This window comes from Zootoca vivipara, chromosome 4 (assembly GCF_965207765.1).
Source record: "Zootoca vivipara chromosome 4, rZooViv2.hap1.1, whole genome shotgun sequence".
Taxonomy (NCBI): domain Eukaryota; kingdom Metazoa; phylum Chordata; class Lepidosauria; order Squamata; family Lacertidae; genus Zootoca; species Zootoca vivipara.
The window spans coordinates 81,732,469-81,752,126 of NC_142587.1; the positions used below are offsets into that span (position 1 = coordinate 81,732,469).

Genomic DNA, 19,658 nt, shown 5'->3' on the forward strand with positions numbered 1-19,658 from the left:
CACCTGTAAATCACACATATAAGCTCCTGGTTCATCCATGGACTGAAGAATGTGCTATTAAGTACCCCAGTGCACATACATACTGCAAAAAAATTGTGCATGGAATTGTGGCATGCTAAAATCCACAAGCAGGTTTCCGGTCAGTTGCTACAGAAAATTAATGTACTATACAGAAACATGGTAGTGATAATTGATGTGTCTCTCATTGGGAAACAAAGCAAACTCAGATTTAATTGTCTACAATATAGGAGTGATAGAGACCTACCTCAGATGATTGTAAAGCAGTTTACAGTGGTACCTCGGTTTATGAACACAATTGGTTCCGGAAGTCTGTTCATAAACTGAAGCGTTCATAAACTGAAGTGAACTTTCCCATTGAAAGTAATGGAAAGTGGATTAATCTGTTCCAGACAGTCCGCGGAGTACTTAAACTGAAGCGTTCATAAACTGAAGCGAACTTTCCCATTGAAAGTAATGGAAAGTGGATTAATCCATTCCAGACGGGTCCGCAGAGTACTTAAACTGAAGCGTTCATAAACTGAAGCATGGGTGTAATTGGTTCCGGAAGTCTGTTCATAAACTGAAGCATTCATAAACTGAAGCGAACTTTCCCATTGAAAGTAATGGAAAATGAATTAATCCGTTCCAGATGGGTCCACGGCGTTCGTAAACCGAAAATTCATAAACCGAGGTGTTCATAAACCGAGGTTCCACTGTATACATGAAGCTTTATGGCTAAACTTCATAAAGTTCTGAAACACCAGTCACTTACAGTGGTGTCGGAAACATATTCAAGCAACCTCTTATGACCAGAGCTGTATTTGTCTTTTATGTCTGAAATTGTGTACAGGTATCAGGTGCAAAAATTAAGCACCTTCAGAAACTCAAGTTTTCATTAGTTTCATGTCTTTCTCAGTTAGAGAGAAACAAAGCTTGATTGGTGAAATCTCAAGAACTAAAAAAGTGGCTGAGCAGATTTGGAGGTCAGAGTTTTTAGCAGGCAACCCTTTCCCCCTACTCAAAAGTTAGCAGAAGAATTACAGGTATACCTAAATGCCACTGTGCAAGTTTTGTTCTACACTTGTAACTTAGAGCAGTGTTTCTCAACCAGTGTGCCTCCAGATGTTTTGGGACTACAACTCCCATCATTCTTAGCTAGCAAGACCAGTGGTCAGGAATGATGGGAGTTGTAGTCCCAAAACATCTGGAGGCACACTGGTTGAGAAACACTGACTTAGAGATCTTGTGGCCACAGGTTTATACAGTGGTGCCTAGCTAGACGAATTTAATTCGTTCCACGGGTCTTTTCTTATAATGAAAAATTCATCTAGCGAATCCCATAGGAATGCACTGAATTTTTTTAAAAAAATTTTAAATTGAATTTCAATGCATTCCTATGGGAAACCGTGATTCGCTAGACGAATTTTTCGTAAAACGAATTCGTCTAGCGAGGCAACCTCCGCTAGAAAAAACCTTTCGTTAAGCAGGGCATTCGTTAAGTGAGGCACCACTGTATCTTTCTTTTAACACATAGTAGTATATACAATTCTTTTGTAGTCTTCCACTGTTTGGTTTTTAAATTTAATGTTTTGGTGACAATATTAATGTTTGTTTTATTTGCTGTAAACCGCTTAGAGATATATAATTTGTTACATAAATAGATGGATCCTCACTCTTTTCTTCTAGGAGCAAAATTTTGTTCTCCCAACCCCCTTTTGACCCTTCTCATGTGTTCCAAGTTACTTGTATCTATGTTCAAAACTGAATCCAACACTTTCCTTACAGCAATGAGCTGGTTTCTGCTTAAGGTTCATTTTCACTTCTCTTAACAAAACATGGTTTGGACCTATCCCATCCCATTTAAATGGACACACATATAAGAAACAGTGACCAGAACCCAGACAACTCCCAAATGTTTGGTTATGATGCCAGAGCAAAAGGACAAAGGTCTGCTGGTTGAACCATTAGCAGATCTTGTTAAAAGCAACCAGGTCTCCATCTCTATTTATCATACATAAATGAACAAAATTATCAACTTTACAGGGCTACAAAAACTGTCTTTATTCATGGATAACTAAAGTAGCTAAGCTTAACACTCTTAACCTGAGCAGGGTGTGTAGCAGTTCTCTTGAAAATTCAAACATGTTCAACTCAACATATAAAGAAAATGGGTAGGGAAGGAGAGAATGCATTTTGAAGCTAAGCAAAAAAGATCATATATTGTATTTATTGCTGTGGGGTTTCTACAACACCCAGTATTCATAAAGCCACCAGTGACACTATTCACTCATGAGACATTATCCTATATCTCTGGATATTTCTAGCTCGTATCTTCAATGACAGCTAAAGTTCCACTACTGCCCAATCTTACTAACTTGAAGACACCCCAGTGTGTGAGAACTTCGCCCCCTTCCACTCAAAAATCTAAAAAGGCAGCCAACAAATTGCCGTCCAAGAACTTGGATGAAAGTGCCTTTAGGGGAGTTCTCCATGGATAACAATTTAAGAATAAGAAATAACCAACTTCTGAACAGCACCTGATTATAGACAGATTAGAAGTGGTCAAAACCTGTTTACTTAAAAACATCTCGATCCCCATCAATCCAGAAACGCTCCCTTGATGCAAAGCAATGGTAATAGAAGATGCTCCTTTGAACATGTTACAGATAAGTGAATTAAGTCTCCTCCCCCCTTAGATATTAAGTTCTTGTCATGAAACATTGTGGGCTGGAGAAATAAGGCAAATAACTAAGTTCCTAGAGCAGGGGTCCCCAAACTACGGCCCCCGGGCCGGATGCGGCCCAATTGGCCTCCCAATCCGGCCCGCGACGACCCCCGGCGCCCGCTCTTACGGCGCGCGGCGCGGCGACGATCTTCAAAATCGGCAAAAAATCGCCGAAAATCCTTTGTGCGCATGCGTATGGGCCTCTCCCGACCCAGAAGAGGTCATTTCTGATGCACTTCCGGGTCGGGGGAGGCCCATACGCATGCGCACAAGCGATTTTCGGCGATTTTTTCCTGACCGCATGCGCGTGCGCATGGGCGCACACTCCCCCGCCCTCCGGCCCGCTGCGCGCGCACTCCCCTACCCTCCAGCCCGCCGCGCGGTCGGCGCGGCGGGCACTGGCCCGCTGCGCGGTAAGTCTGGGGACCCCTGTCCTAGAGTATCTAAGGAACTTTGATGTAGTTATGCTCCAGGAGACCTGGTCTCAAACCCCAATAGTAATTGAAGGCTTTAAAGCCTATTCACTGCCAGCCTTCAAACTAAACCCAAAAGGTAGATTCCAGCCAGTTTAGCCATTCTTACTGCTCTACGTTTAGATTTAAACCTGACATCCCTTCAAGCATGTAGCTCTACTATCTAAACCAGGCATAAGCAAACTCGGCCCTCCAGATGTTTCAGGACTACAACTCCCATCACCCCTAGCTAACAGGACCAGTGGTCAGGGATGATGGGAGTAGTCCCAAAACATCTGGAGGGCCGAGTTTGTCTATGCCTGATATAAGCCTTCAAGTTTGATTAGAATCAAGGCACACTTGCCAAAATCTATGCAGATATACCTCCCTGCACAGAGAGGCCCTCCCCACTTCTTCACTGGAGCCATCTAAGCAGTTTGCAACAACATATTCCCTCTACTGAAATAATCCTAGCAGGCGACCTTAACGAGAGGGTGAGCAATGACGACTCTGCACTTCTCAGAGTGCTTGGACTTGACCAAGGTAATTCTCTACCTGCCTTTAACTGTCTACTGTTCTAAGGACAACATCTTGAACAATGCAGGCATATGCCTCACCAATTTTTTCATTCAATTCAGTAAAGTCTTGCTCAATTATTCAGTGAGTTTTGATAATTTCGGAGAGTTCGCCTATCTATCAAAAAGGGGTTAACTGTTTGATTGACTATTTCCTGGTTTCCCCAGTATTTGGGGGGGGGGGGTTGAGTCATGGTGGGCGATTGCACTGTTAAGTAACCACTTATTATTGACCTTGGCCATAGAACTTAACTGTCCTGTGCTCACACCTTTCCTGCCCAACTCCTGATGAAAACATAAGACATTTTGCCAAGAATTCCTTGGACTGCATAAATTCCATCAATTATTTAAAACCAAGTCCACACTGGAGCGCAGTTTCTGTAATTAACCCAAAATACCCTCAAGAAGCTATCAAAGCATATGGGAATCTATTAACATCTCTAACCAATTTTTCAAAACAACGATTTAAGGTGCAGAAACAATCCAGGGAGTCTTTTACTAACAACTGGTTTGACAAGGAATGCAGAGCTCTAAAATATCATATCCAGAATATTTATTGACAATACTGGAAGGAAGAGGGTGCTGCCTACTTCCAGAATGTTTTAGTTCTAAAAATCTACTGTGGTATCTTACTAAAAAAGAGAGAGAGAGAACTGGATATACTAACAAGCAATGGGAAAATCTGCTTCATAACTTCAAATAGCTCTAGGAAATTCTGGTTCTTGGTCTCTGAGGAACTCAACACCAAAGACCTCTCCACTCCATCCATTTCGTTTAGTAGTTGGTATCATTACTTTGCAAGTGTCTTGCACAAGGAACGACTAGATGGAGTGGCATGTCACCATTCTATGCTCCCAATCTCACCTGATGAAATAAAAATGCTAATAGTCCAGCTAAAGCAAGGGAAGGGCACCTGGTCCAGATGTGATAGGCTCCAAAGTCCTAAAATTAGACCTGACTGGTGAACCCCTTTGCTGGCTAACCTGTTCACATGGGTGAATAACACTGGATCCATGCCAGAGGCATGGACAAGGGCAATAACAGTTCCAATATATAAAGGGAGACCATATCATACCATCTAAGTATAGATCAATAAGTCTTTTCCCTATAGTGGGGGAGTTATATGCTAAACATCTATTGGGTAAACTTACACTTTGGATGTCTCAACTTGCAATACTAGGCCCAGAGCAGGTGTTCCTTTGCCAGGGTAAACTATTCTGGACCAGTGTGTCATCCTATCTCACCCAGATAGAATCTAGACACATAAAAACCACTCTGAAAATGCTTTTTGTTAAAGTGCTTTTAAAAACACATTGAATTTTCCATAAGGCTCACTATCACCATCTAGTGTCACATTGTATACAGCACACTTAAAACCTTTTATTTGCAGCTGTATAGTCCCCTGTTAATAAATATTCTAAGGCATCCAAGTCAAAGCTCAGTCTATACGATCTTTCTGGACCTAAAAGGAACTTTTGCTTCAATCCCAATTTATACCCTGGAATAAATTAACCAGAATGAACATTAGCGTAAGGTTACTTTTTCTTATTAGGAAATTATACACCTCCATGAGCTGCCAGTGAAATGCTCCCAACTAGGCAGGCGAATCCTAAAAAATTATTGTCAACAAAGGAGAGGAAACAGGGTTGCATCTTAGCCCCTTATTCAATCATTTTCCATATGACCTTGTTCTCTGTTTATGTGGGGTTGGTGCCCACTGCCCGAAGCTTAGCTCCATTCATACTGTATTCCCATTCTATTATGCAGGTTAGATTGGGGGCCACTCAGGTCTTTGGTGTTGAGTGCCCCAGAGACCAAGAACCAGAATCCCCACCAATGTAGAGCTTTTTTCCTTGCAAGATTTAACATCTGCGACTGTAAGGAAGAGTCTAGAAAATTCCTTATTCAGAAAGATATGATCCTTGTGGTATAAACAGGTCAAAACCATTGCACATGTTTTATTTTACTGCCCATTTTACACAGAAAATCAACAATAAATATATAAACCCCATGCTGAAAGGAAGGTTAAATTGTCCTGACTTCTCCAGGGTTTCCTTTCTACTAAACATCTGTAGGCCTGCCATTATGGATAATGTGGCAAAATTTCTGAGAGATACCATGAAACTACATCACTACAGGATTTGAGAGGCACTTTTAAACCTTATTATGTCTGTACCATATTAGTTTTATCTTAAAATATCTCGTATTATGAACAGATGCTAGTTTTATGCTTTGACTGCTCCTCCTTCAGTAATCACATTACTGTTTTACAGCTCCGAAAAGGAGTGAGGTTGTTGGTCTGTTTTTGTTCTTGTTTTTATTATGTACTTTGTGTTCTCATTGTGTATTTTTATGTTCTGAACCACCCTGTGATCTTCGGAGGAAGGGTGGTATACAAATTTAAATAAATAAATAATATTCTTAACAAATGAAATATTTTTTTCTCCAGTAACTGAAACAATATTTTCCTTTTTTATCATAGACAATAATTATTCTATCCAGCAACTAACAATCCCTTCCGTAAAGTACACTATGTTCACTCATAAGCAAGCCACACCAAACAATGGGCCTTACTCTTCAACAGCTACTCACCTTGGTCACAAATTAAGATATAATTCTGTAGCACAGAAGGTATGTGGGCTGCATAGTCCAAACAGAATATGCTTTAATTGTTATAGTAACCAGCTATTATGCACACTTGTTCAGCAAACATACTAATTACAGTGGAAATCTCCATTTAAATAACCTTGATTAAATAAATGCAGCCTGATTTGTAAACCTGCACCATGGTCTCAAAAACGGAAAAAATAATCCACAACGTGACTGGTATTATTAGTTGTGCTACTCATAGAAGAGATATATATTTGCATAAAAAGGTACAACCTACCAGGGTTATGATGAGTCGCAGATTCTCCATTCTGAAAGACATCTCCAGCTACGTTCATTCTACCAGGATTGAAAGGTCCTACACCAGTCTTGGTCTGTGAAGTTAAAGATGGGGTGTATGTTTGTATATTAACACCAAAATTACTTGACTGCAGTCCGTTAGATACATCTCCCAAGTTGGTATTCTGTAGTGATGTTACATGTGTAATCATTAAGTTCATGTCACGCCCTTCAGTATTTTCTAAACGGCCAACACTCACAGAGCTCATACCTCTTTCTAATGTAGTAACATTAGCAATTTGAATTTCAGAGTCTGGTTCTGTGGTTATACCACTATTACCTATTCCTGCATTTACCTTACTTCTTGAAAAACTGGGTGGTGAAAATTCCATCTCTGTGGCTCTGTTTTTAGGCTCTGGAAATCTTCTTTCACTGAAACTGGAATCATTTTTCTCTTGCCCCTGATTTGCTTCAGTATCTTCTTCATCATCAATAATAATAGTTTCAGTTATACTTCCCTTTTGAGAACTTAGGTCTTTTGTTGGAACCACTGCTTTGGGGTCATTTCCGTGATGCTCTTCATTACTGGGTGAACTAAAAGCCACATTTCTAGGATCCGTTATCAACCCTGCAGAAATCTGTGGAGGTTGCACAGGTTCAACAAATACAACATCATCATCGTCTTCTACAGAAGGACTCTGGAACTTAGATCTAGAAACCAGAGAGTTAGATGGACAGCCGAAAGAGTTTCCTACATTGGCTAGGCCAGTTGCCATTGTGGTAGGCCCCAATAACTCAGATGGGTGTTCAGACAGCGCCAGTTTTCAGACAGCTTGTGGACCTTCCAGAAAAACTGTTATAAAAGAAAAAAAACAGTTTTACTATAATACAATGTTCTGGTTGTTTAATTCAGAAAGTATTTTCCAAATGCAGCATACTTCCAATTGTTTTCTTTTCCTGGCTGGTATGTGTATGTTCTCTCTCTCCCTCCCTCCCTCCCTCCTTTTATCAGTTAGATCTAGAAGTTTCCATGTGTGAGGCCAGTATCTCTGTTCTACTGAAGCAAGAGATCCCTTTTTTGTTCTAGCCATGCACTCATCTCATGAATACATGTAGATGTCAAAATCCTTTCAACAGTTTTGACAAGTGTTTTAAATAAATTCTTCTTTATAGAGAGGACAGCTATTCAGAGACCAACATGTTGTATGTGAAATCACACATTAAAGGACTTATGGAAAGCAATCTAATGGCCTAGTTCAGATACAATATGAAATCATGATTTACCACTAGTTCTAGCAAGCCTCAAATCAGGATGATTTCCATCCCCTCTATTCACACAATGGCAGGAAACCAAAGGCTTGCACTTTTCATTTTGCATAAAGCAATTTCCCATTACAGTACATCAAAACTTCTGAAACAATTCTAACTGTAATTAGTTTTGAACTAGGCACTTTTAGAATAAACCACTATTTACCAAATTTGAACGGAAAAGAAAATTGGTTCTTCAAAATCTAAAGTGGAAGCTTTCAATGTCCAGGTAACATGCATTTTTGTGGGGGAGTGTACCAACCCAAGGTTTGCTATGACTTTTTTCATGTTAAACCTCTAAAGCAGGTCAGAAAAAAGAAAATGGGCCAAGATTCCTCTGCTGAACATGTGGTAATTGGCAATTCAACTTTAAGCTCATATTATGTATGTGGGCCTCTAAATTTATCAAGATACTTAGTAAGATAAGACTTAATCTAGATCTAAGCATCAGATTTCGATATTTGAAAAATGAGGTCATGACTCAAGGTGAACATACACAAAACCAGAGGGGTAGCTGTATAAATCCGTTGCAAACAGCAAAGACCCATGTGTCGCTGCAAGCCACTAGATAGATGTTACATGCCTAATCTTTGAGTTGATGTCACATCTTTCAGGATTTACTAAACATCCAACACGCACAGAGCTCATACCTCTTTCCAATGTAGTAACATTAGCATTTTAGAATTCAGAATCTGGTTCTGTAGTTATACCACTATTACCTATTAAAGACTAACACTTATTATGATATAAACTTTTGAGGGTAAGATTTGATTCATCTTACAACAGATAGCTGAAGGGGCTATCCATTTCCACCTACAAAAATACTTGGGTACCAAAAGTCACTTTCAGGGTTTTTGTTTTGTTTTTTAAAAAACTTTATTCAAAAGTTTTATAACATACAAAAAATTGAATGATATATAACAGTAATATCCTCTATACAACTTTAATTTGCTTGATCATGTGGCTTCCTCAATAGAAAGTGTTTGACATTGAAATCAGGGTGGATAAAAAATCAATGATTTTTAAAAAAAAATCAAAAAATGGATTTTTTATTTAAATCGGATTTTTTTAAATAAAATGCTTTTTGAGGAAAATATATTACCATCCAAAGGTTATTCCATCATGAAATAAAGATTAGTTTTTTAATTATGTAGAATAAGGTTGTATATGTTTAATTATTTGGGTAAATAAATGCCATTAATCCATTCACAATGTCATGCTCTTCCAGAGGTTTTTGTAAGATTATTGGGCAGTTTCTCTGCCTACAAGATATTATCACAGATGCTTGGTTTACTTTTGCCGTTCTCAAAACTGAATTTGACTCAACAGAGATCACATGCCTCTTCTTCACAGCAAAAATGTTATAACATGAACAGAGTTGAGAAAAAGACCTTAATCCTATTGTTCTACAAACCTATGAATACAGAAACAACCCCTTCAGTGCTAAGTTTCAAGAAGTTCAGTGAATAGAATAGAAACAATATTTTTCTGATTGTTTGGAGTGGACAGTATTTAAGTTTTTCATGTGTAGGCTGGGCTGACAGTCTAAGTTTCTTAAAATATATATATTTTGTTTTTGTTTAGCCAAATTAGTTAACAAACATGGATGTTTGTTTAAGCAAATAACATATGCTGTAATGTTATTGTTTCAGTTGAATAAATCTATTTAAATTGTTATTGTTAAGGTAATGATTATTTTTCTCCTTCCTAAGTAAAGTTGTCCAAATATGAATGATTAACCTATTAAACTGGGGATAAAAAACTAATATGAAAAGTTGTTATTCTAAAAATCTTCATCTACTTGCATATTAAAGTTATACCAGCAAGAATTAGTCTTTATGTAGACAACTATGATTTAAATCAAGCCTTACTGACTACACTGGAGTGATTCTTTTGAAACACCTTATAATCTGCCTGAAATCACCATCCCGAATACCACTTCTATAAAGGATTAGGTATTATCTTCTGAAACACTTACCCATTCAAGAACATGTAGTTGTAGTTTAAGCTTTAAAAGTTGTTCCAGTGCCTTGTTTGTGCTGGAAACCTGGTTCTCTCTTTCAGAGAGACTGGAGATCTCTGAAAATATGTATCCTGAAACAGATTAGATCAATGTTAAGAATGTTTATTATTCAGAAAACATACAATATTTCAGTCCTAACCCCAAAACAAACCTAAACTTAAAAATACACCTAGTTCCATCAGGAATTGTGTCATGTTCACTAAAGCAAATGGGAAATGTATTACTTGACAAAACTCAAGTAACATTCACATTGCTGATAAATTGCTTGGTTTGTACCACCAGTTGTGTAGAAAGAAAACATGATAGGAACATTTACAAACAGCCACAGATTTCAAACTATATCCTATATAATAGTCCCTGTGTCTCTGCGTCCAGTCCCTGTGTCCGCGCTGCTGCGCATGTGCCCCACGGACACAGGGATTGGACACAGAGACTGGACGCACACACCGCGCACTCTCCCCACCGATGAAGAGAATCAGAACCCAGTAAACGAGCCACTGGCAGCTTCTCCTCACGCCTCACTGTTCCTTGTACTATCGCTCTAGAAAACACAATTTTTAATGTCACTAATCTATTCTTGAATACAAATTTAGTTCCATATTCACTCATTTCAAGAGTTAAAAAAGGAGTGTCATATTACAATGATGACACATTTAGAAAGCTACCAGTCACCTAGCTATCTAGAATGTTTCAAGAACCATTAGCATTGCTCAGAACTTATACTTGTTCCAACAATACACACATGCCCCCCCCCAATACACACACTGAAAGCTGAGTTCAATCTCTTCCCCACCCCCACTGAAAGCATATTATAGAAGTGTATGCCAACCATCTGTACCAAGGCATTCTTACTTAATATTTGCAACTAAAACACAGAAGGGGTAAGCAGCTATCAGGTTGTATCTACCTTTTCCCATCAGAAAAGGACACAAATAACAGGACATAAACATGGGATACTGCTAGGGTTGCAAGACTCAACAGAGGACAGGACTTCTGTGCCTTTAATTGCCCTGCTCTCTTTTGAGTCTGGAAACCTTAAAGAAAAACCAGCAGACCCTTTGCTTGGAAATTAAACAAAGGGTCTGCTGGTTTCTCTTTAAGGTTTCCAGACTCAAAAGAGAGCAGGGCAATTAAAGGCACAGAAGTCCTGTCCTCTATTGAGTCTGGCAAACCTAGACACTGCAGAATTATGACCCAACTAGGAACTTACATAGACAAGAAAACCATCAAAACAGTGACATCATATAGCTTGAGCGCCCAAATATTGATAGTACCAGAAAATGTGGTAATACCTATGTGCCTTAACCTTCCAAAACATTAAAACAAGTGCTAATTATTGCTAAACTCTTCTAGATAGAATCCTAAGCCCTTTAATGCTTTATAGGTCAAATGAGCACTTTGATTTGGGCCTATAAATCACCTGGTAGCCTCACATACAATGCACTGCAGTGAACTAGCCTAGACGTTGCCAGAGCATAGATGACAGAAGTTAGCTATGCCTGCCTAAATAGGGGCACACTGGGCTATCAGCCAAAGCTGATGAACAGCATACATTTGTGTTTATACTTCAAATTATCTACCTGTACCTTAGCAGAAAGCAGCCTGCAATTTTATATTCATGAATTCCACTCCTATACATGTTCAAAAGTCAATACTACTACCTGTATGTTTAACAGGGCTTACACTGGGTATATATGATGGGACTGGAGCCTTTTTACTTGCATTTATTCATTAGCATGATCTCAAAGATGCTGAAGAGTGTTGCTTTTTTAATGAGAAAATTATAAATATTGTATATGTCTATGCTTCTATACCATAAAATATAGCAAGGTGTACACTTTAAAACATCATTTAAAACTAAAAATAAATAAAAGCATAATCATTCAAGTGAATTGGCTAATCAAAGTCTTCCAAGGCCTGGCAGCACAAAAAAACTCTTCAGAAGTCAAAAGTGAAGGTGCCTGCTGAACCTCTGCTGGAAATGTTCCACAGCATGGGACGGACCCACACCACTAAATGCCCAACTTCTAGTTGAGGCTGACTGGGCCTCTGTAAAACGGGAGACAACAAACAGCACTCCTCCATGTGATCTCAGGGATCAAGATGGGATATAAGAAGTCAGGTGGTCCTTAAGATACCTTGGGCTCAAGTTGTTTTGTGCATCAACACAAAAACCTTGAACATAGCCAAGTAGTATATGGGCAATCAGTGCAAACATTTTTAGATGTCACCTGCTGTTGGCCACCTGCCCTATCTAGCTAGCCCAGCATTTCCCAAACTTGGGTCTCCATCTGTTTTTAGACTACAGTTCCCATGACTCCTGCTGCTAGCTAGGAATAATAGTTGTATGCAGTCCAAAAACAGCCAGGGACCTGTTTGGGAAACATTTGTCTAGCCACTGAATTCTAAACCAGCTGGAGCTTCCAGACAAGGCCCTAACACAAAGCACACTGCAATAATCCAGTCTTGGTGTTACTAAAGCAAAGCTATCCCAATCTAGTTACAGCCATGGCTGGTGCATCAAATAGGGTTGCCAGACTCAATAGAGGACAAGACTTCTGTGCCTTTAATTGCCCTGTCCTCTATTGAGTCTGGAAACCTTAAAGAGAAACCAGCAGACCCTTTGCTTGGAAATTAAGCAAAGGGTCTGCTGGTTTCTCTTTAAGATTTCCAGACTCAAAGGGAGCAGGGCAATTAAAGGCACAGAAGTCCTGTCCTCTATTGAGTCTGGCAACCCTAGCACCAAACTAAGGGTCACTTGGGGCCTGAATGAGAAATATATATCTAAGAGTACCCCCCCAAGCCATGCATCTGTTCCTTTAGGGAGTGCAATCCAACCCAGAACAGATAACTCTCCTATTGTCTGGACAAAGGAACCACCCAAAGCCTCAGTCTTCCCACAGCTGTTTGTTGGCCGTCCTCCAGTCCACCACTGCATTAAGGCACTGGTCCAGAGCTTGCAGCCTCTCTTGATTCTTGTTATGAAGAAATAGAGCTATGTGCCACCAGCGTGCTGCTAGCACTGTGCACACAAATATCTAATGTTTGGCTTCACATTTTAAAAATATTTTAAGCATGTTTTATTAATTGTTGTCCTATCTTTTAACAGAAGAGCCCCCATGGAAAAGTCATGTGTATTTTTGAAGAGAGGTAAGAGTCACTGGGTTTAATTCCTTTTATAATCCTTGTGTTATAGCTGTAAAATGGAACTAGTAATGCTGCCATGTGAAAGATTTGACTAGCAGTTTACAGCTTAGCTCATTTTCTTGAATTATCTGTTTTGTATGTCAATGGGTGCCCTGGACTGACCAACTGTCCTTGTTTAAGCTTTACTGCCCACCATCTATTATATATTTTGGAAAATAGTTTGTATCAGTCTTCGCCAAATTTGGCATGAGGGTTCCCAAGGCGGAACCAGCAGTCTTTGTCAATGTTTAGTCAGCAGCCACCATTTTGAATCAAGATGGCAGACCAAAATGTCCCACACATAGATTCAGGGTCAGGTCAGGTGTTCCCTGAGTTGGGTGGGTGGATGCACACACCCATAAATCATGCCATTACACCATCCATTTAAATATCATGATTTCGTTTTTCTGTTTCTTTGAATTCTTAGGCAGCGCAAGGCACTCCCTGCTAATCTCAAAGTAAGTGTTTTCTATCATGTCAACACTGTATTCCACATGCTGCACATGCAACTTGTCATGTCCACAGGTAGGCTCACTTTTAGTTTCCACTTTGTGCTTGTGACAGTTTCATTCTACAAAGTATTATGTTGTGCTGATGCAGCCTATTAGGTGTGAACAATTCTTCTTGGTTACAAGATACTTAAATCCATGCAATAGCATGTTCTGTGACCACCATCACCCACTCTACCAGGTTTAACCTTCCCTAAATTGCTATTTTGTGACCGCAGCTCTGTGGTTGTTGTTTTTTAAAGTAAAATTAGTTGCCCAACTAAAATTAGTCTGCCCAACTATCTTAACTGTACATGATTGTGATAAAATGTTGAAATAAACAAGTCACAAAAGGTTTAATCTTTGTGCAAACCACGCAATACATTCAGTTTACATATGATCTTGAAATACAGTGCAGGGATAAAGATGTACTAAAGTGTGAGAATTTAAATGTTAACCAACTTCCTACAAGTTAAGCATTCATGTTCATGAAGCCTGAGAGAGCAATTTGTTGATTAAAAAAAAGAGTCTACTTTTTGCACTGTAATCAATGGAACAATTGTACTGTTTTAAAATTAGAATGTAGTTTCAGCCTTATGTTATAAGTGATGACCAAGAAGATTTGTGTTTTTAGGAATGAGCATATAGCCAAGTTAAAATTCTGAAGAAACATAACATGCTTCATGTGGCCAGAGGTGTAATTTCTGCTACTTGTTAACACACAACTTTTCATACCTACAGCTACTATGATACAATGTGGTGACCGTAAGTTTCAGACAGTCAGTGTGGCATAGTGAAAAGAAAATTGGCTTTAGTCCTGCCTTCAATCCCCAGCAGTCTTCAAATACCTGGTAAGCCATGATACTAACTGAGATTGGAACTTTCTGGGTGCAAAGCATGTGCCCTACCACTGACCTATGCATGAAGTCATTGGAGTAAGAGTGAGATAATAATTAAATAATGGATTTCACTGGCAAATCCTAGTTAATTCATTGACAGAAAAAACACAAAACATTTGTACCACTGCATTACATTTGTACTTTCAACAAAACAAGAAAACGTGTTTGATCACCCATTATCTCTGGTATCACTGTAGTCCTAGCCACTCATTTTAGAAATATTGGCAATACCGGTACTAATTTACTCCCAAGTTTAAATTTAATTACCTAATGATACACAAGGCAAAATCAGCTGAAAGTGGCCCTTTTAAAAAGTGTTACCTCCAGGCAAATAGATGTAGTTATCCTGTGACATTTAAGTTATCAACCAAGATGTCTTAGGATACACTTCCAACATAACCCTGAACACCTCCATAAATCAGTTTTTCTCTCTCTCCCTTGTTTATATACCACTTTCCCACAAGAAGTTCTCAAAGTGGTTTACATATTAAAAGGTGTGTGGCAAACATGTTTCAGTAAAGTTGTTAGTCTTCACAGGGATGACTGTCATCCATGCAACTTTCAGGAGCTGTAACAGATTCCAATAGACATCTAGATGCATGCAGCAAATGTCAGTTCCACATAAAATGTCTACAAAGACATGCCACTGCATTTACTTTTAATTCCCTATCCCTAAACTCCAATGTTATACTAGAAATGGGCCTAAAATTAAGTGGTGAAAAAAGCAGATTTTTCCCAAGAGTTACTTTTATATACACAAAGTTATTCATCTTAAGTATTTCTATTCACTTCATTCAGTGCCTTATCCAACTATTAATTTTATATAGCCAGCTCTTTATACTACTACTCCTGTTGGGAATTTCCCACTACACAGTAATGAAGTATCTTAAAACTACCAAAAACCTATTTTGTGGTGCCATCTATTACATTTCAAATGAAGATTCTAGTAAAATCAAATGTACCAAAACAATTAAGTCATAAGACACTTACAGTGTAAGAACTTCTGTACTACACAAGTAACTGTCAATGCAGAAGACTTGAATTCAATTGGACTTTCTGTCACAAAATAGGTATAGTGTTGCAACCTTAATGTCCCAGTACCAATCATTTACTTGCTTGTCCCAGTAAGACTTAGGACTAGCTTTCATGAGACAGTCTATACTTGATTTGCTCAGATAAATTGGTGGCGTGTTCGTAACTGCACCAATTCATGCAACACCATTTATACTTTAAAATTTACCAATAAAGATGTCTGCATCATCAACACCAATGGCTCTTTTATGCAAACCTATCACAAGATGATCACATGGGAGCCACCTCAGATATGAATGGGTCCCATATGCCAAACGGCATTGACTCAAGTCTTGCCTGTTGGGAATTTTTAGTCCTTTAGTATATGTTATCCTATTTTATTGTTCTGAAGTAAGCAGTGTGTCAACTACACCTCTCATCTAAATATGTGTTACTTGGAAATACATTCAAGTTATTCTATTTCAATACAGTATAACCTATTTTTAAGCATGCATGCTTTGATCCCCAGTTTAAAGAAGTCTATGTACTATGGTTTAAATAATTTTGCAGCTGAAACCCTTCAGAATGACCAAACATTCTCTCTGAAGACTTGTACAAAACAAGTTTCCATTCACCTTCAATTCTGGTATTTCTTTTATGTTGCTCAGGAAGTATTTATCAAATCATTTATAATTTGTTCAAGTCATCCTTTAACCTATGATCCTGCTGGAAGCTGTCAGAAATCACAAATCAAGAAAATAGTTGGGGGGCTGCAACCCTGTTTGGCATTACAATTTAATACACACTCATTTCCACATTTATGTGAATTTGTCACAGGTTATTTCAGCAAGTCTACTAAAGTCTGCAGAAAGCTATTTACAGTACAATCTTGCTCATGCTCTTGAAAAACTTGAGAAATTAGAATTTTGAATCAACCTGCACCCTTAAAGTTTAAGGCTTAAACCAGTTGCTCTAAAGAAAGCTTAAAAATCAGCACCCCCCATCCTCTGAGTAAACTAACACCTTGCATAAAGTGTACTCCTCATCTTTCTCCCTAATTTCTATGTGAATAATGGACAATGCTGATCTTAGATCATCCAATACCCATATTTGCCTCCTGCAAGCAAAAAAGTGAAATGCCACCAATGGTCTCTTAGTAAGAGACCCTTAACAAGCAACTATTGATCACTTTTAGTCTCCAGACGATGGGTTACGGCATAACCTGCTCTATTAGGTTTGCCCTCACAGAGCTTCTTCCTCACTTAGTGTAAAGAGCTGAAATTAATAAGGGGAAGAACTGCAGTCATCTCAGAATGTAAGAAAAGGATAGTTCTTCGCTGACTTTGCAATAGCCTTGAAAGAATTCACTCAAACGAGACAAAACCGATGGGTTTCTCAGATAGCATCAGGATTTAAAGGGAAATGGGGCAAATAAGATGTTTGCCCTTAGCAGAAAAACACATGAAAATGTCCATTGTGTCCAACTGTATCTTCTTCCCCACCTCCATGCCCAAGCAAATCCGCCTGAACGAGAAATAAAACGTGTGATTCAGAACACACTTCGCTCAGGACTGGATTATTTTAAGTCGTCTCCCTCTCGCCGGCCAGAGAAGTCAGGTAAGGTTGCAGGGATTCGGAATTGCGAGGGAATTAATTCGAAATCTGGTTAAATGTGCGCTTTAATATACGCTCCAAAACTCTAGAGGGCACTCGAAAGATACCCTCCCCATTCCCATCCCCCGCGCGGCCGAGCCGGGTAAGGCGAGCGGCAGGAGCCCGTCGTCTGCTTGCGGGTGTTGGTATTGCAGGAGCGATGTCTGCAGCAGAGCCCACCCCGGGGGGAGGAGTCGCCTTACGGCCATTACCGGGGCTTTGCTCCAGGGCAGCAGCTGCTGCACCCAACAACCCCCCCCCTTTTACCCTGGAAGCACCTCCTCTTAACCCCCCCACCCACCCATCACACTCCTCGTGCCAAAAAAGGGGGGAAGGATGATCTACCTCCTGCTCCTCCCCAAGGCAGAAAAACATATAAATAGCACTCACAATGGAGCTCCTTCTCCTTGCGAGGCTCTTGCCAAGACTGCACCAAACTGGCCTAGAGCCTAGGGAGAAGAGGTGCTGGTGGAGCGTGAGGGGGGGGGGGTTGAAGCGGGTGCTAATCGAGGTAGTGGGCGCGCCTCCTCATCTTCCCCTCCAGGAGACGCCCTTCCTCCTGGGCAAAGAAACGGGTTGGCAGCACGGCCCTCCACTTTGAATCCTTCAGCCCCTCCAGCAGAGCCCCCTTCTCCCAGTGGGATAGAAACCTATTGCCCCAGAGACAGGCTCCACCCGCCCCAGCGCCTCCCCCACAGCGCCACCTCGGATGGGGGGTCGGCCCCGTCCCCCAGCGCTGCTCCCCAAGGGCGCCCAGCCTTGGGAGCCTTTGCTGGAGGGCAGCGGGGGGGGGTAGTTTGGACAGGCGCGGGGGGTGGGAGAGGAGGAGGCAATAGCGAAGACTTTCTCCCCACCCACCCAACACATACACAAAGCCGCCTCTTCTTTCCCCCTTCAGAGCTGTCTCTGGGGACCGAGTGTTAAGTCGATTGAACCCCCCCCCAAAAAACACACACACACGAACACACGCGCATATATATACACACACACAGACACACACACAAAAACAACAACCTGCGCGCGCGCCTTCAGCGCCGAGATCTGCCCTGGCGCCCGTCCCTGCCAATTGCCCCGGGTGTCGGGTTTGGCCCCCTGCAGTCGGCCGGCAGCACTGCCGCCTCCAGTCGGCCGCCATTAAGGAGACCGAGCCAAACAATACGGGAGGGGAGCGCGAGAGAAAGCGGGAGTTGGGGGGGGAGGACCCGCGGAGCGCAGCGCTGGGCGCAAAGAAGGGCGCCGCGAAAGGGGGGGAGGGGAGCCGGCGGGGTGGAGGGCATTGAAAACAAAACCGCGGGCGAGGCGGTTGGAACGAAGCCGTGATAAAATGGATCCTTCCCTTCTCCCCCCCTCCCCACGCCGCCACCCCAGATACCCCCAAGACAGCCCCCTCCGCATTTCTGCCCTCAGCGCCCCTCAGAGAGGGGGGCTTCCTCCTGTCCCCCCCCAACCGCCTCTCCCATCCCCCTCGCTGCCTCCCCCCGTCCCCAATCCCTGCTGGCGTGAGGCGAGAGCGACACGCAGCGGGGCATTTAGCCCGGGTTGCTGCGAGGCACGGCTGGACTGCTACGATCCCCACCCTGAAGGGGCAAGCTGGGCTCCAGCCAGCCACCCGGCTCTCCTCTACCTCAGCCGCTTCCTCTCACAGCCCTCACCAGTCTCGGGAGGGGGAAGTAGCTCGCCCCGGCGGCGGCGGCGGGTCACACGCACCCTCCGCGGCTCCGCCAACGCTTCCTCAACTCTAACTCGGTCCAGTCCCGGGCTAAGCGCTGCTGCTTGGCGGATGGGAGGAGCAGGGACCAACCCCACCAGGCGAGCTCGGGGAAAGGCCGCCTCGTGCGCCCGCTTATTGGCCTTCCCAGGAGGAGGGCTTCGTTGCCTGCCGAACCCATTGGAGCGGCTTCCCGCCTATCAGCATCCCCGCCGCATGTGGTTGGGCCGAGGCCCTGTCAATCCGATTCTCACTCACGCCTACGGTCCCTCCCTCTTTGGTTCCATCAGGTTAAACCCGAATCGCATTGCCCACCACCAACAGCTGCAGCACCTCTGCCTTTCTCCTGGTAGATGGGCGGGTTTCGGGCCCCAGAGGTTGCTGCTGCTGCTGCCGGGTACTTTCCTGCAGAAGTTTGTGCTGTTTTTCCCCCTGCATGAAAGCGGGATGGCATCCCTTTTACTCCGCATGACATTTGCCAGGGAGGGAGGTGGTGTGTTTAACCCATTAATTTGCCTTCCACGGTCCCTCTGGGCAATAACTGCAGCGGGGACGTGGGGCTTCGGGTGTGAACACCCTGTTCCGTGGGGAGGTGGTGGTTGCCACGCTTCGTCCACATTTTCAGGCGCCCCCCCCCAACAGACGGGCTGGGAAACCTGGATCCATTTCCATAAGGGGGCATAGTAATGGAAACAGTCTCCAAGCTCTTTCCCAAGGGCAAAGATCCCTGACTCCATTGAAGAA

General features: G+C 41.8%; 1 protein-coding gene across 21 annotated transcripts in view; it reads right to left on the reverse strand.

The window, feature by feature from the left end:
* ZMYM2 (zinc finger MYM-type containing 2) overlaps nt 1–18,940 on the reverse strand; it is a 62,595-nt gene extending 43,655 nt beyond the window's left edge. For 6 of the 21 annotated variants that reach the window (XR_015949694.1, XR_015949695.1, XR_015949693.1 and 3 more), the window contains exons 1-3: nt 18,859–18,940; nt 9,925–10,040; nt 6,640–7,491 (exon numbers count right to left, since the gene is read on the reverse strand). Coding sequence is in view for 17 of the 21 variants with exons in the window: in XM_035114268.3 (XP_034970159.1) it covers nt 6,640–7,414 (775 nt within the window). In the remaining 4 variants the exon portion in view is untranslated. Of the gene's footprint in view, nt 1–6,639; nt 7,492–9,924; nt 10,041–16,188; nt 16,283–18,220; nt 18,333–18,782 lie in introns of those variants that run through there. The other 15 variants (XM_088668300.1, XM_035114267.3, XM_088668301.1 and 12 more) reach the window with 10 other exon arrangements.
* Nucleotides 18,941–19,658: the final 718 nt, after the last annotated feature.